Source organism: Apostichopus japonicus, chromosome 2 (genome assembly GCF_037975245.1).
Source record: "Apostichopus japonicus isolate 1M-3 chromosome 2, ASM3797524v1, whole genome shotgun sequence".
In the NCBI taxonomy this organism is placed as follows: Eukaryota; Metazoa; Echinodermata; class Holothuroidea; order Aspidochirotida; family Stichopodidae; genus Apostichopus; species Apostichopus japonicus.
The window spans coordinates 28,019,971-28,037,190 of NC_092562.1; the positions used below are offsets into that span (position 1 = coordinate 28,019,971).

The window sequence follows — 17,220 nt, forward strand, 5'->3', positions numbered from 1 at the left end:
CACATACACACATATACACACATACATATACACAGAGTCTATGTACATATTGAAATTGCAGTGAGTTGGAAAATCCAGAACAGTGAAAAAACTTCCAGCCCCCGGGGTTCGAACCCGGGCCTGCCGCTTTATATGCGGACACCCTAAACACTAGGCTATGGACGCTGATTGTATGTCCAGAGGTTTGAAACCGGTAAGGAAGGTCGTATTTCCACCGTAAGCGTTAGTCACCTGTATCGAACAATACTAGTTCTGCTTTGGTAATATGGTGACTATATATATATATATAGGCTATATATATATATAGGCTATATATAAAGGCTATATATATATATAGATATATATATATATATATATATATTTATTTATTATATATACCCATTTACAGTTTATTCTCGTGTCTCAAAATGTTGTACCCAGTGTCATGAAAAACTATGTCACAACACGAAGTGGCTACATCCTCTTGGTCAACAGAAATATTTACAAAAAGGATCACTCAAATTGGAAGATTAAAGAACAATTCACATTTATTTGCAGAAATGTTTAGCAAACCTTAGACTTTTCCTGAATGGGAGATAACACGTATGTATTGTACGTTCTAGAAAGAAATGCGTGTTGTACTGTAGGGGCCCTAGATCTTTTACGCCCGCGACCCAGACAGTAAACTTTTCATGAGAAACGCGAGCCACATTAACGGACATTTACTATTAATGAGTATGTAATAGATGGTTCCTTGGTGGAAATTCCATGATACATTTTGGTAATATATATATATATATATATATATATATATATATATATATATATATATATATATATATATATATATATATATATATATATATATATATATGAGGTAGGTACCTTCAATATTTGCTCTGCGACAGCACACGTCACATTCTTAGATATCATGGATCAAGGGTGTTACTAAAACGAATGACAATTGCGTTACACATAACGAATGACAATATGTTGTACACACTAAAAATTGCGTTGACTAAAACGAATGACAGTAATGACAGCACAGACATTTGCTTCAACTGGATATCACAGTTCAGACTTCGTGAGTATCTAGATCTAGTAAAGTATGGACAAGATAAATACGCACCTTATAGTAAGCGAAATTGAAAGTCTGATTTTAAAAAGTAAATTTAACGTCATTTTTCCGAAATTAATTGTTAGAAACTAACAATACTTTAATCTTGAAACGGCTTCAGTTATCTTTCTACATAAATCTACAAAGGTAAAAAGCACAGCACTCAAGCGCATTCTCACACAAAAACTTTCCCTGTGGTTTCTATCCGTAAATTACACCAAAACCCTGCAACCACGTAACATGCGATTTTCCTCAAATCATTTTTGCGCAGAAAACCAATAACCCGCATTTACTCCACTCAGTAATCATTCCATCTCTTCTCACCACTGTCCTTCGTTGTCATTCGTTGTCATTCGCTGTCATTCGCTGTCATTCGCTGTCATTCGCTGTCATTCGCTGTCATTCGCAAATTATAATTAACCCTGTACAAAGTCAATTGTCATTCGGTCATTCGCTGTCATTCGTTTTAGTTTGTCCCTGGATCAACGGCATATTCCGGTTGAATAAATTAGCTGTAATTCCAGTTACAGTAAGAACCTTAATTCTATGTTTATTTAAATTGTTTGAAATCTGACCCACATTCATAACGATTGGAGCTGCGCCAACTAGAGACAAGTTGCTATGACCTATCTACCAATTCTAGGTGGTTGAAACATATATGCAAATATCATGATACGGGTTCCACGAAATCTGTTCAAAGTGAAGTGTCATTGATCACTCACCATGAAAAGAAAACCTTACACCTGTATTTCACTTCCTAGAATTTTAGTTTAATCAGAATCTAGGCGATTGATTATGCATTATGACATTTCTGGAAATCAAACAAGAATGCATTTTGCTCTACTATGTACTAAAAAACGGCTGAAAGGCAAAACAGAGGAAGATCACATAAAATAGATGACGTCACTGTGTACATATTATTGTTTGGGAAATGGAAGAGTAAGTTATTCAGTTAAGTCGAGTGTTTGATCAAGTCAATGTTCTATTCAGCAAATTCTTGCGAAGTTTACCGCGACGAGAGTTTCAATGTGTACTTTGTTAAACGAGTCTATTGTATATATGTAAGTCACTTTGATAAGGTGGTCTTGGTCAAGCGTCCTGATTACTCACTTGTCGCTAAATACTGGCACTAACGGTAAACAATAACGTCGTCCTGCTGGCTCTCTTTCACTTAGCTTTCACATACACTCAACGATTCCAGTACCCCTTGACTACGGAAGCATAGAAAGAACATGGGCATGATGAAAGAGAAACAAACTCGTCAAAATGACAGAATTCAGAAAAATTACGTTTTGCCGAGTTTAACAACTCGTCAAAACGACAAAATTATTAAATTTGCCGAGATGCAACAGGTCGTCAAAATGACAAAAATCTGAAAATGGACGTTTTGCCGAGATACAATAACTCATCAAAATGACAAAAATCTGAAAATTGACGTATTGCCGAGATACAACAAGTCGTCAAAATGACAAAATTCTGAATCTTAACGTTTTGCCGAGATACAACAAGTCGTCAAACTGACAAAACTCTGAAAATTGACGTTTTGCCGAGATACAATAACTCATCAAAATAACAAAAATTTTGAAAATTAACGTTTTGCCGAGATACAACAAGTCGTCAAAATGACAAAATTTTGAAAATTGACGTTTTGCCGAGATACAACAAGTCGTCAAAATGACAAATATCTGAATCTTAACGTTTTGCCGAGAAACAACAACTCAAAACGTCAATAAACTCGGCAAAACGTCATTTTTCTGAATATTGTCATTTTGACGAGTTTGTTTCTCTTTCATCACCATGTCCCTTCTACGCTTCCGTACTTGACCCTTGTATCGATTAAAACTCCTTGGAAAAGTTATGGCGTTCGGAAGCGTATTGCTGCCACAGGGGCAAAAAATTAAAAAGTTTTCGAATATACAAAAATAACTTTTCGAAATTACGAAAAGATTTGTGCGTGTGTGTGTGTGCGTATTTGGCAGCCTTTTTTTTTTTACCAGAGGAGCTTAGGCAGCGGTTTAGATGTTTATTAGGGCTTGTAAGAGAAGTAGACTACACATGATTTCAAAGGTTTAGGCCAAATTGTTAATGCCCTCGGATGCATAGTTTATACTATAAAATTAGATCTGAAAGGAAGGTAGTGCTTATAAACAGTCTCGAATATTTGTGTGGGTTTGAAAAGGTGGCGTACACACGTACGGAAGAGTGGTCTAATTCTCCTCCAACAGAATGCAAAAAAAATCCCTCAAATGAACCATTCCCCTTCCCCGACTGATGGAGTATTGGCCATGGTCCCCAACAGTATCCCTTCACTGGAGCTCGCCACAATGGGATAGTATTGCAATACATGACAGTAGAAGACATTGAACCAAGGCTTGACGGCAATCTTACGGACTGTTGTTATAGTGGAGGAATATAATGATTCATCTGATTACACACCTGATGTAAGGACTTTATCAAGTTTAAGGGATATCTGTTATAGCTGAACTTAATGGCTTAAAAATTGCTCGAAATTGTATGCATCTTTAGGTCAAAATCATGCACATCGCTCATATCCATTTTGTATGGCGGTGTTTTTTTTTTTTCTCTTCAAATTTGGTGATAGGCTATTTTGTAAATGAAGTATCCCATCACTTGTCAGTTGTGCTGTAGAAGTTTTTATGGGTTTCTTTCTTTAATATTTAAATCAATTAATCCACAGAAGAAAATAACTTTTCTAAAACTGAAAGTTGCATTTTGATGAAATTCCAACTATAAAGAGAACATCGAGAGCAAGGATAAATCAACAACAAGAATATAAAATGAAAGGTCAAAGCTTTTTACTAACATATATTATACCATGAGGACACCACACACCACATATACGTATAAACCGCATCCTTTTGCTGGAAGAATCAAAGGCTTAACAAGTCAAAATTAGTTGGATTCAAATCAATTAACCATATCTCGAATAAAGGAGAAGTTATTTTGACGTAACCTATATGTGATCTATACTTTATATTTTATCAATATGGAAACATTAATAAGATGTCAAAATGTTCAGATATCTCTGCAAATACATATAATTTAAGATAGGCAAAACTACTAATTATTCATTTAATATAAGTTAAAATTTACAGCAAATTGATAAATTTCATACATCTGTTGACAGATCAACGCGTCATTAAGTAAATCACCAAAAATCCCCCTTTTTCTTTTTGTTTTTTGTATTTCAACGTTTTGCATGAAACATAGCCTAAGTATTTTAACATTTTTATGAAAAAATCTGAAACGATCTTATGGAATGCTATCATTTCGACGATTTGCAACAACAAAAATAAATTGATCGAGTAAGAATGTAATCAATTGAAATTATTATTTCATATATATATTTATTTGCGCTGTGTTTCTTAAAAGTGACGTAACGTAATAACGGTCGATTCGGGAGATCAAATTCCCAACTGATTGGCATTAGTTACCATGGATGTCCAATCAGAAGAACAGTCCATTATTTGGCTGGATTAAAACAGATGTGTGGTCACAAGTCATATGACGTCACTGCAGGGAACGAACCGAACATGGCTTGACAGTAAACCACTTTTTACGATCGATAAAGTCCAATTAAGTGTTTGCTGAGCTGATTAAGACCAAGAATCAAGAGTGATAAAGACCCTTCTTAGAATCCTATTGTATCACAAAACAGTTACCCTACGTATATAGCTGTGGCTGAATGGAAAATAGTGATATAGTGTCAATGGTGGGCCTAGAATCAAGAATTGCTGCCGCGTGTAATGAAGCCATGGGTCTGTAGAGTATAATAGAATTGACGGAAACACGTTGTCGATCACGCACTTCAGAAGAACAGACCCACAACGTTTATCCATGTAAGGTATTAGTCCTGTAATTTTAGGTATTAGTCCTGAACAAGAAAAAAGAAGAAATCGCGGTTTTATTCTGTTCAGGGTTTTGATTATCGCCGATTCAGCATAGCGAGAAATTAAGAGGATTTGTGGACAAGAGAACATAAACATTGAAATACAAAGGTCAGTATTAACCTAAATTCATGTTTTACACTTGATCAATGCGCTGTAAAATTGCCATAGCTATAAGTATATTGATAACTGATTTATTATTTATTTCAAAAGTGTTAGTAATTTGTCAATGTAAATGTGGCATGAAGTGAAAATATTCGTTTTAATGTAATAATTGTCAGAAGAAAACAAACTACCCTGTTGAATCGCTGACCATGCATAAACTCTATTTATTGAGTTGTCTAAATTCTAATAGACCTAAGTTTTAAAAAAAACTTGAAATGAATAAATAAAATAAAAATAAATCTAGAAATTACCAATTTCCAACGTAGTTAGAAATTTTCTAAAAATTCAGAAATTGAGAAGTGAGCAATTTCACAAGTTTATACTCAATGATTTTTGCTTTTTGTTTCTTGAGACGACTGTTTACTTGCCAATTTTAGCAATCTTGCTTGAGCATTTTAGAAATTTTATAGAATATTTTAATGTTTTAGCTATAACTTAGGAATCTCTCACTTATTTAAATGAATAGTTCATCAGTTTGTTACATATTGTGTCCATTTAATTATTACTTGGTAAGTTTATGAATATAATTATTAAAATTGGTACAATATCGTGTTTCGGGAAAGGTCTTAATATTTTGACGGCATTTTAAAGGATGAGTTTATCCAGATTTTCTTTTAATATTTGATATGTGATGGCCCATTTAGTGCTGTATCTATAGCTGTTGCAGTTTTCAACATAATCAGCTGTTTTCTTTTTGCTAAATTTCTCGAATGTTCCTTTGAGGCCAAATGAGTGATGATTTAAGCTAAATGTTAATGTTCATTCATTGTTTTATAAATTATAATAACTTAACCAAAACATGTTTTTTTTTTTACAATTTCTATATTAGTAACATAGAGCAATTTGTAAATGACCCTCAACACCATTTGTCCTTGAATTTGTAAACATGTCATTTAAGTCTATACAAGTTAATAAAGAGTATTTGTGAGGAACTGATCTAATGATCTGTTTATTAGACTAAGCATATAGTCCAGCCTTGAATCTCAGCACTTAAAAGGGTCATAGAACTCAAACATTTAAATTGTAACAGAAATACAACATGGCCTAATATATGCAGTGAGTTTTAACGGTCTTAAAACATATCAAAATTACGTTTGTGCCTAATATCTATCATTAAGGTTCTCCTGTGATGTATAAATAGATTAGTGAAGGCTAAGATTTGAAAAGGAACAAGATGGTGTCAATACCAGAATATTGTGAATTGATGAATTTATCCATATTAAAATTTCTTGCATTTTTAAACTTAATGAATACACAATCGTTTTACATTGTATCGGCTCCAGTGGTACATGGCGTTGGGTTAGTTTTCGTCATGCATGAACAATAAATTTAAACTGACAATTTAAACTAATAATCTAATTTTTTTATGAAAGCATTATTTCAAAGTTATGTTCTGTCCCATGTATGACTACGTCACGTGCCGGAAAAGGATAACCTGTGAAGAGAAATGAGTCTCCTACATAAATATGTCTCCTCACCGGAGGATGTTGATGAAACAATTCGTAAGACTGTAAATTGTCGGGTAGTAAGACTAGGCTATAGTACTAATATTTTTAAATGAGTGATACCGCATATCAGTTATTCAGTTATAATGCTCGGGCATAAAATGGTAAGTATATAGTAACTGCATACTAATGTGGACACAAAATGTTACCGAATACTTACTCAATTGTGAACTCAACTCGCGGACATCTACCATGACCAAACATGACTTACAGAAAATGCAAAAGATGGTATGGGAGGGGCGGAGAGGGGTTCATGGCGAGGAAGAATCCTCCCTTTTCTCTTTATAGGGTAGTGACGGGTAGCTGTTTTCATACGGTTCTCCCATGTCGAGTTAAAATTGATTATTGACTATTATTACCTAATAAATCATTTTCTTGTATTTCAGATCATTCAGTGTTATATATAACTCAACATGTCCCCGAGCACGACCGATACAAATGATAAAGTTACCCTCATGGATAGTGCGCGCATGCGCAGAGCAAAAACAGTCAACAGAATCGAAGAAAGCACAGTTAACCGGCAAATGAAGAAACTTTCATCGGAACAACAAAGAGTACTGGAACATTTCAGAAAGGAGAAGGAAAAATTAGTGCCATCTTTGAGAAGGTTAAAGGTGGAGCAAAACTCTGTCGGTGAAAGTCATGGAAGTAAGAAAGAACTGGACTGGATTCCTTTAAGCCACGCAGGGAGTTTACCTTCCTTGTGCCCTCCAAGACATAGAGGAGACAGCCACAGTGATACAGGGAGTATCTCTGTCCATTCTGACCCTTATATCAGACCGTTTATTCAACCACAATCAACGATACATGCTCTCTGCTCACCGCGATTGACACGTCGAAATCGTAAAGACGCCGGTTTGCGGCGTTCACCTCCAGATATGCCATCTCGTTCGACATCAGAAAATAATTTAACTGGTGACGTCATAAAGAACGATACACAGGACAGCAGCCATGTTACACCGCCAATCCAAAAACAAGTTAAAAGGAAAGGCGGTCATAATGGTGTTAAAAAAGCATGGGCGAAACCTAACGATGTCGCAGAAGATACACAACACTTGTTAAGTGTACCAGCCATATCGGTCCACTCCGAAGAGAAAGCGGAGAGTAACAACAACATCAATAACGTTGTGTCGCCAAGAGGACAAAAAGGCTTGCATCGCGATGTACCGAGGTCACCGAGGTCACCGCGGTTTAGGACCGTGGATAATTCCAGAGCGCGAATAATCGATAACAGGATTAACCCTGTCATAACAACTGTTGATTCTCGTTCAAGAACAAACCCTAATAGCTGTGTACATTGGAATGTTACCTCGACTAGACTCCGCAGTCTGAGAATTGACAAGCAGGCATCGAATAGGCTACGGTTGAGTGATCTTGATCTAACGTACGGTAACCGGTTTGCCACACACCAAGACGATGTTGATCTCGCCGAAGAAATGAAGAAGTTGGAAAACTGTCGATATTTGAGAGGCAGACGGTCTTCGTCCGATGAAATCATTTATAAGCCCGAATTTAGTTGACTTGAATCAATAGCTGCGGTATACCGTATGGTACCGTATATGTGGAATTATACACAATTTCCTCTGGATATTGGGTGTGAGCACGGCTTGAGCGACAAATGAGAAGTGTTCTTTTGCCAAAGGAGTAAATCCAATAGTATGTGTTCAGTGAGTCCATTAGTGTCATTTCGAAAACAAATATTTTGAATTCGTTGCCTCTGGTCAGACCGTCCTTGCCATTTCGGAACTGTGGTGTAGAATTCATGTAGATGGGAAGTCAATGTTTCAAACGTTCAGTATGAGATGTGTCAAAGGTACACTTTTACGTGGATTTTTGGTTTCTTTCAACTAAGTTGACAGGTTACTGACTTTGTAATTATAGTTTTTAACGAGCCTTATACTCTGCTCACTCACTTATAAGTGGGCCAATCATTCTAACTTATTCTTTTCCTCCTTTGCCCAATAGTTAAAAGGAAATATGACAACCAGTGTATATTGGGCTAAAATATAAATATTGTTGTGGATAACATATATATGTATATAGTGGTATTTGTTGTATCAAGGTCTCTTTTGCTTTACATTTTTTTCTGATTTAAGTTTTTTATGATTATTTTATTGTCGATCACATTTAAGAAAAAAATCATCTATGGATGTATACTGAGAATTATGCGTTTTTTATAAATAAATATAACATAGCACGCAAAAAGAATAATACTAATTCAGAGAGACACATAGAGAGGGAGAAAGAGAAGTGGGTGGAGAAAGAGTCCATCGCACTGTGTGGAGAGAATACACTATTTAATGAACTTACAATTTTTAGCTCCAGTCTCCTCACACAGTGGCGTGCCAAAAGGGAGATACGGCCGGCACCTCCAGTCGTCTTTCGAGGGGAAGGGTTCCGTCGGGAGTTTTAACATTCAGCCGGGAAGAATTTTACCACTGCTACGGGTATCTCCCCCCCCCCCTTACCCCTCTTTTCAACCTAACACAAAGTTAATATTTATTTAGCACATCCTTGCGTTTAGATTTATATCATTATAGACCTAATAGGTATTAACCATCATATCAGCGACCAGGGCCATACAATCCTCAGCAGTGAAAATCGAATTTGTCTCAAAATCGATGCCATTGCAAGACGGGTTGGAGCCAAATACAGCGTGATCCCTTCACCCATGAACGGTAGGAATAATAAAACAAAAAGGAATGAAAAGGAAAATTCGTTCTCTGTCCCCCCCCCACCCCGATTGTCCCTCCCATGGGCTAACATACTGCTATAGCTTCCGGGCTCACCTCAAGGGCGGCGGAACCGGGGGGGCACAGGGGGCACGTGCCCCCCACTTTTCCTCAGGGTTAAAAATGTGCCCTTTTTCTACATAAAAATTGAGGTGTCTCAAGTTAGCAAGAGGCCAGGGAACCAGAATGAACACTCGGGAAGGGCCGTTTCCGGCCATCTGAGGGGTTTGTAAAACCAAAAATTTTCTTGTACGCTCCGCGCCAACCGATGGTGGCGCTCCGCTCAGAATGTCGTGCATACAACTTTGGATATTGCAGTGCTAGTATGCATTTTTTCCATGAAAGGGGGGGGGGGGGGGGCGTTGATGAAGTGATGTGTATACGCGAAAAAGATAATACAATAAGAGTTATAAAGGGTACTGAATATAAGACTACATCAGTCAAATTGAATTTGTGCAAAGTGCCCTTTGATGTCGGTGCCCCCCCCCCCCAGATTAAAAGTGCTTCCGCCGCCCTTGGCTCACCTGCACTCTCAGACCAGCGTAAGCTCAGAGATGAACTCCTACGTCCGTAGTTATACTAAACAACTCGCTGGTGTTTGTTGGTTTATGTTTAGACACCTTGCTCAGCCAGTCACTGCAGTCGGTCTCGAAATCGATCCTCACTCCGAGAAAATGCTGCAACGGCGGGGTGGATTAACCAGACCTGGAAAAGCTGAATTCCTACTGTAAGAAATACTGAGGCTTTCAGGGACGTAGCCAGAAATTTGAAATGGAAAATTGAAATGGGGGGGGGGGAGCAGAATTTAAAAGGGGCTTTTCTAACAAACGGATCATTATTACACTTAACGGAGCGCTATGATGTATAAAGAAAATTTTTGCCCCAAATGCCTCCAACATTGCAGGAAAAAAACTATAGTAAGAGAATTGTATTACGTAGCAGACGAATTTTCAGGGGAAAAATTGAGAAGGGTCGCTTAGCTTCCTTCAACCTGAAAAGAGGGCTTTAAAGATATTTCCTGCTTTTAGTGAAATTTTATTTTTCGGGGTAGGCTACTCAAAGGGGGGAGGCGGAGCGATTGCTCCCCGCTGGCTACGTCCTTGTATGATTTTCATCTGGAGGTAAAGTTCTACTGTCATCATCATGGGGCCTTCATGAAAAATGACTAAACCCCCTACTCCCCCCCTACCAAAAAACAAAAAAGAATGGCAACTAGTAAAGTAATGTTCTGTTATATTACAGTGAATTCCGATTTCATAGTAACTAGTTATTCTATTGTCAACTTAACTTTAAAAAAGTATATATATATATATATATATCGCTAACACTAAGGCAATGTTTTTAATTGAGGTATTACACATTTTGATACACACTCTTCCATCATCAATGTGGTTCACTAGCTTAACAAAGTCCAGTTTCATCTTCATTTCAAGTAGTTCAAGAAAAGAAAGACACATTCAGATATTCCTAGAGTAGAACTTTACATGTGATAAACACTGAAGTGAAAAAGTGTCTGGAAGACAATAGTTTTTAAAATTAAACAAATTTATTCACTAATCCATATTCATTGAATGACAAAATAAATTAGAAGACGGAAAAAGCCTTAGTTTTATGAATTTTGATCAATTTCAACCTTTTCTGCCGTAACTTCTGGCAGCTTTGGTAGAAACTTCAACTGAATGTTGACCAGATATAAACAGTTGTTGTCATGGAAACCCAGCTAAAGGATGGGTACCCAGTGACATCAAGAGAATGGTTGGACAACATCAGGGACAATTATGTCACCAGACCTCTTGATGAAAGCTTTGTTTTTTTCTAATTATGTTACAAAATGAGAATACATTATTTTTCTTCACACTAATTGATCCAGGCAGGGTATGTAGACCCCCCACCCCCTGACCTTGCTTCCACCCACACCCACCCCTCGTCCTGGAATATATCATTCAAGAATTACCTGTCCCATTATACAAGACAGTCCCTAACACAATATTAAGTATTTGTAGTGGCCAGTATGAACAATATGTATATTTATCTTTTCAGATGTTAGATAATTCATATGAATCATGCGGTCAATTATATAACTTTTAACGCTATAATTTAAATTGAGGCAGTGATAAATAACTCTTGCAAGTGTAAGTCCTTTGTACGTATAATTTTGATTTAAAATGGTAGGTCTTAAACCAAGCATGATTTTTCAAATATTTTATTTTTACATCTCTGCACTGACAAATGGCAAAGAACCATTTTCTGGGTAGCAAACTACAAAGGCTAGATATTATCACACATAAAATGCAGCTGTTTGGCATTAATATTGGCAAGATTCTTTATATAATTTAAAATCATTCCATAACAAGGAGGTCCTTTAATTCAATCTAGTCCAGCTCTACTCCATAGAATGAAGATGTGTAACTAGTCGAGTGGATAAAAGTGGTGACATTAGCAGCAATGAAACCAAGCATCTGGGAAGTCATGAGTTCAAGCCCTGGTTGGCTGCAGTAAGGAAAAGTTTTTCCTCGAGAAGAAATCCATCTATCTCCCACTTGAAAAGGTTTTCAAGAAAGTAAAAAAATTATAAAAAATTAGCTACAAACTTTAAACTGGATAGCCTCCTGACAGGGGGAATGGAGGAGGGGTGGGGGATGGAGGGGTGGTGGGGGGGGGACTGTTACATCACTGTTGATTTATAATAGATGTGACGGTGGAAACATCTGAGCTGCCTCTCTGATCATCTTTGGCCATTTTTTGCTCGCATCATTGAGTATTTGGTTTCTTCTTGTACATTAATGGGCTGTGAGGAAAAGAGAAGAAGAGACATTAGAAGAACTTTATCATATATTTGATTGAATGGAAGAATCTTCTTTTTTTAGTTTATGGGGCAGTGGGGAGAGTGAGGGTGGATGGGAAGTGGAAAGCTAAAGGGTTCTGCACCCTTTATAACCATAAAAATTTGATTACCATTGAGGTTGCATATCTTTGACCTTGTAGCAAGCTAATTGTTTCACTTAATCAGCATTTCACAGCACTTCATTACTCTGTTTGTAATCACTCTACAGAACTCCAAACAATCGTAGCTGAGCACAAGAGCACATATACAGAGGTTAATTTAACATTGGCTTAGACATCATCTGCTGAGTGGGAGGGGAGGAGGAGGGGGAAGCACTGCCAGGTATCATCAGAGAAGGATGAGGGGATACAACCCTGGGGGTCTGGGTAAACTAAGGTGCCCAGAGGAATATAGAATAAAGCCTAAGGTATTAACAACTTCATAATATTCCTAATGAAACAAAGAAGACTTCATACAAGGAGCTCCCTGACATAATTTTATACTGTAAGCCAAAACTGTCTCTTGACACAACATTAACTTGAAGTTCTGCCAAGTTAGGCCATCCCTACTGCCAGCTGTATCAAGATCTAATATTGACAGACACATAGTGATTGAGCTCAGTAACAGGCTACTGATCCATCAAGTACTTACACTCCCGGGTGGTGTTTCTGCATATGTTGCATATAGGTTGGTCTGTCCCTCCAATCTTTTCGGCAGATGTCACACCTGTAAGGACGCTCTCCCGTGTGTATTCGTTCATGGTTTGTCCTGGCCTCGTAACGGGGGAATGTGCGGTCGCAGTATCGACACGGTATAGGCCTCTCCTTTGTGTGCTTCCTCATATGAGCCACCAACGCAGACTTGAAGTAGAACTTTGCCGAGCAGTAGGAACATGCGTGTGTTTTCTCGTTCGTGTGTAGCTTGGCATGTTGGTACTTACTACCACTTTTGACAGTCTTCCCACAGATCTGACATGTTGACATTTTCTGGTTGTGAGAATCCATGTGAAGTTTCATAGACTGTTGTTTTAATGTCTTACCACATATTTTGCAGTCCACAGACCTGTTGGATAGTTGAGCATTCCGGCGGAGCGGTTTCCTCACCGTGGTTGCACTCGGACCGGGATTGAGGTGAGTCTTTTCGTGTACCTGTCGGTTCCAGTCTTGCTTGTAAGTTTTGTCGCAGAAACTGCACTTGAACCTCACTCCAGTGTGTATAAATAAATGCCTCTTGAGGTTCGTCTCGTAGAGAAACTTTTTCCCGCAGACATCGCATTGGTGAGCTCTCACTCGGTCTCCCTTAGAATGAATCGACTCCATATGTCTCTTAATACTTTTGTTGGTGAGTGCAGCTCCGCAGCACTCGCAGAGCACAAAGACACTGTTCGGGTCGTTCTGATACTTTTGGTACTTTCTCTTATATTCGTCATCTTTGTGAGCGAGATATGTCGTCATGGCCGACGAGAGACTTTTCGATTTATTGTGTGGGATGGTGATCATTCGCGGTGTTTCGTTTGGTGTGTGCTGCTCGCCAGTGATTCCAGTTTCCATGGTAACTGTATTGAGGTTGGATTTGGGTGCGGCGCTGTCGATCATGCCTCGTAAGGTGTCGAAGATAGTCTGATCTTCAAAACTCAGTTGGCCGTGAGGCGTGTAAGTCAATGGAATGGTAGCCTGGGACACGTCGGACAAGTTTATATCGGAGCTACTGATAAAGGACATGTGACTGCTGACAGACACATCCACTGGGTTAGCACAGATAGTTGTCTGGTGCTGCTCAGAAGGGAATATCTCACTTCTGAACAATGAAGAAGCAGATGGCTCTAAGGTCGTGAAAGTCATTCCTGCAATGGAGATGTTTCCATCGTTCCCTATACTGGCATTTCCGTTGTCGAGTGTGCTGTCCTGTGGAATTGAGGATTTTGAGATATTCCTTTGAGATAGAGCTTGCATGCTTTCATCGACAGAATGACCTTCGATGTTCAGACTGTCGTCTATTTTCCTATCGGTTAGTTGTATCGAATGAATATCTTTCATTGGTAGATTCCCATGATGCATTGTGTTCAAACTACTCCTCATTGGCTGAAGCTCTGCAAATGTTCTCGGGCTGAGAGGAGATTCGTGGTGAGCCTGGCCGACGTTACTTATTTTCAACACCCCGGGTCCTTCATCTGGTTCCTTCAGTCCACAGATACGAGCACTCTCTTCGATGCAGCTAGTTTCCAAGACTAAGTTCTCATCCATTTGACAAGACTCGGGCCGAACCACATTAGCAGACTTACGCTTTGCAGAAGTTTCCTTCATATTACCTGGATGCACGGGAGCTTCCTCACTTGAATTTTCGGCTGCGTTCTCCATCGAATTTCCTGAACGTCCTCTTCTAGCCAAACTCTCACTAGTTTGTGATTTACCAGCTTCATCGTCTTCACCACTTTGGTGAGTCATTAACTCCTCTAGGATAACCTGAGCTGCATTATTCACATGTGACTTAGTTTTATCAAATATTATCTTATCAAGGCATAAATCTTTTACTCCTCTTTTGATCTCCTGTTTCTTCCCGTTCCTTTTCACCTGTTTAGGAGGTGTATCTGTCTCTGGTTCCTCATCAGGGGCATCACTTAACACAACATCCAGCTCCCTGTTTGGGATGGTGATGAGTTCAGATGCCTCTAATGCCTTTGCAAATTTCTCTGCCCATTTCATGTCCCCTAGAGCGTGAATCGTACTGGAGGGCATCGTCTGTTGTTCCTCTGTGGTAATAAGTTGCTGGCAGTGGTCTAGTTTGTATCCCTGGCATTGACATGTCACGAGACAGGCATCCACACAAACTTCTTCTTTGTTCCACCAAGTGAACAAAATTGGATTCTTACATTTCATCACCTTGACCTCGACATTTATTTGACCCTGAACAAAAATAAAAAAGAATTCATGTCATTCATATATTATTTATTTTTAATGAAATGATTTTTGTGGGCTATAGCTGAATATCTTACATATAAATTTGCAATTTAAAAGAGAAAAATCAAAATGTAGTTAAATTGATTTATTTAATTACTTTCATGAAAATTTCATTTATGGCATGCATTTGTGGTTATTTGAAAGAGGGTAATAATGTTGCTAGATGCACCTATCCTTTTCAAGTAAATTTTCTTTATCAGGAGTTCTCAATTCTTCTTGTGTGCCAGAGTAACATTTGTTGAAGCAAAAGGCCAGAGAACAAAAATCACATCGCACCTAGATGGAGCACTGAGCAGTGTAAAACAGTGGGTGTTTAAAGGCATTGAAGACTCGCCCCAAACCGTGTGCCGCGCTCTGAAAATGTTAACTTTCCGTTGCTTGCAAGTGAAGTTTTCTGCTTGTCGCTACAAAATGCAGACAGTAATGAAACGTGATACCTTGTTATCTTTGGCTGGACCTGAGTCGTCCATCGCTGTATCGTTTGTACACTGTGCTGTGGGTATTGACCGCAGCTGTATGTACTGACTGTACACTAGTGTCTAATTACTGAAGGTAGCAAGCTGTGTGCGTATTTTCTGGGATCGATGGTGGTGTCTAACACTTCTGTTACACCTCATTCGGAACTAGGTCAGATTACTGGCATTAGACGTTTCTTTTTGCGCAAGTCTTCACACCCTTTATCCCAGAAAATACACACACAGCTTGCTACCGTCGTCGGTAATTAGACTTAAGTGGAAAGTCAGTACATACAGCTGCTGTCAATACCCACAGCACAGTGCACTACGATGGACATCTCAGGTCCAGCTTAAGATAACAAGGTATCACGTTTCATTACTGTCTGCATTTTGTAGGGACACGAACAAAACGTCACTTGCAAGCAACAGAAAGTTAACTTTTTCAGATGGCCGCACGCGGTTTGGGGCGACTCTTCAATGCCTTAAAGTCTAAGACCTGCAGAGTTTTCATACCAGACTAGTGCAAGATTGTGGGATGAATGTTTGACTTATTTGTGGGCTGGATTGAAATCTTTGCCAGACAGATTGGAGAATACCTGCTCCATGAAAGACTGTAGTAGTTGCATGATGCTATGAATGAATTATACAAGTTTGCTTTGTAGGTAGTATGACTTATGTTGCATGTAAATGAGGACATGCCCAGGCATATGCTGAAACACCTTGGTTTATATTTCTCGAATTGAACACTTGTTTTTGGAACTTGATTCCTGAGCCTTCCCAATCTAACTTCTAAGACATCAGTCTTCCACAATCAGAATATTAACTCTGGCCTAATTTAAATTTTAGAACGTGCCATGTTTTGTTGTTGTTGGAAAGACAATCATCTTCAAAGTAAAATATCAAAGACATATTAAACCCTGCCAATCATTTCAACACTAACATTCCACCTTTCTAGGTATTATTAATAGCTTACCATGCTGACAATTATATTTTCAGCTTAATCATCTTTGCAATGTCCAGTCTGTAGCCCTGCAATGACAAGAAAAAGTCATTTCATAAAGCTATAAGTAGTAAGTGTAAGCATATATGTGGTTGATTACTGTATGCGGTGACAAATCACAACACACGTACTGGCCAATACATTATGACCATCAGGGCCAACAATATAAATCATAAGCCTACTTACAGGCCCTATGCCTAGGTTACAATCGGCCTAGACTGAGCACTACGCTTTATTCCCTAGGCTAGAACGAAACAGGCCTGGGAATGCCAAGCCGAAGGGCCAGCACCAAGGTGTACCTAGCTTTTGCCAAAGTCGTAATTATTACAAGGTGAACTGAACAGGTCAAACACTATACTCATATATTCTTCGGCGCGGCTACCACTGTCTCACTTGGCTAGGTAACATTTGAAGTAAGTTTCTTTCTTGCACAAACCCTTCTGAAATATAGCCTCAATTAAGACAGAAATGTATAAATTTCTGTGCTCACCCTACTGACCTGCGACGACTGATAGTGTAATTGGGAGGCATCTAACTACATTAGTGACTGCTCGGTGGTAAAGTAATGCAAAAAAGAA

At 38.5% G+C, this 17,220-nt stretch overlaps 2 protein-coding genes across 10 annotated transcripts in view; one reads left to right on the forward strand and one right to left on the reverse strand.

The window, feature by feature from the left end:
* The first annotated feature begins 4,986 nt into the window (after positions 1-4,986).
* Positions 4,987-8,704, forward strand: LOC139985168 (uncharacterized). The gene is made up of 2 exons (XM_071999430.1): positions 4,987-5,115; positions 7,061-8,704. The coding sequence occupies exon 2, from the start codon at positions 7,088-7,090 to the stop codon at positions 8,192-8,194; it is 1,107 nt and encodes a 368-aa protein (XP_071855531.1). The 5' UTR covers positions 4,987-5,115; positions 7,061-7,087; the 3' UTR covers positions 8,195-8,704.
* Positions 8,504-17,220, reverse strand: part of LOC139985091 (uncharacterized) — a 30,256-nt gene continuing 21,539 nt past the window's right edge. Inside the window, exons 1-5 of one of the 9 annotated variants that reach the window (XR_011799287.1) lie at positions 17,001-17,138; positions 16,616-16,671; positions 12,882-15,133; positions 9,931-12,194; positions 8,504-9,463 (exon numbers count right to left, since the gene is read on the reverse strand). Coding sequence is in view for 8 of the 9 variants with exons in the window: in XM_071999316.1 (XP_071855417.1) it covers positions 12,158-12,194; positions 12,882-15,133; positions 16,616-16,618 (2,292 nt within the window). In the remaining variant the exon portion in view is untranslated. Of the gene's footprint in view, positions 12,195-12,881; positions 15,134-16,615; positions 16,674-16,941; positions 17,218-17,220 lie in introns of those variants that run through there. The other 8 variants (XM_071999316.1, XM_071999310.1, XM_071999303.1 and 5 more) reach the window with 8 other exon arrangements.

What these genes read in the sequence shown, in the direction of transcription:
- LOC139985168 (XM_071999430.1), top strand. Translation starts at nt 7,088, where the DNA reads ATGTCCCCGAGCACGACCGATACAAATGATAAAGTTACCCTCATGGAT.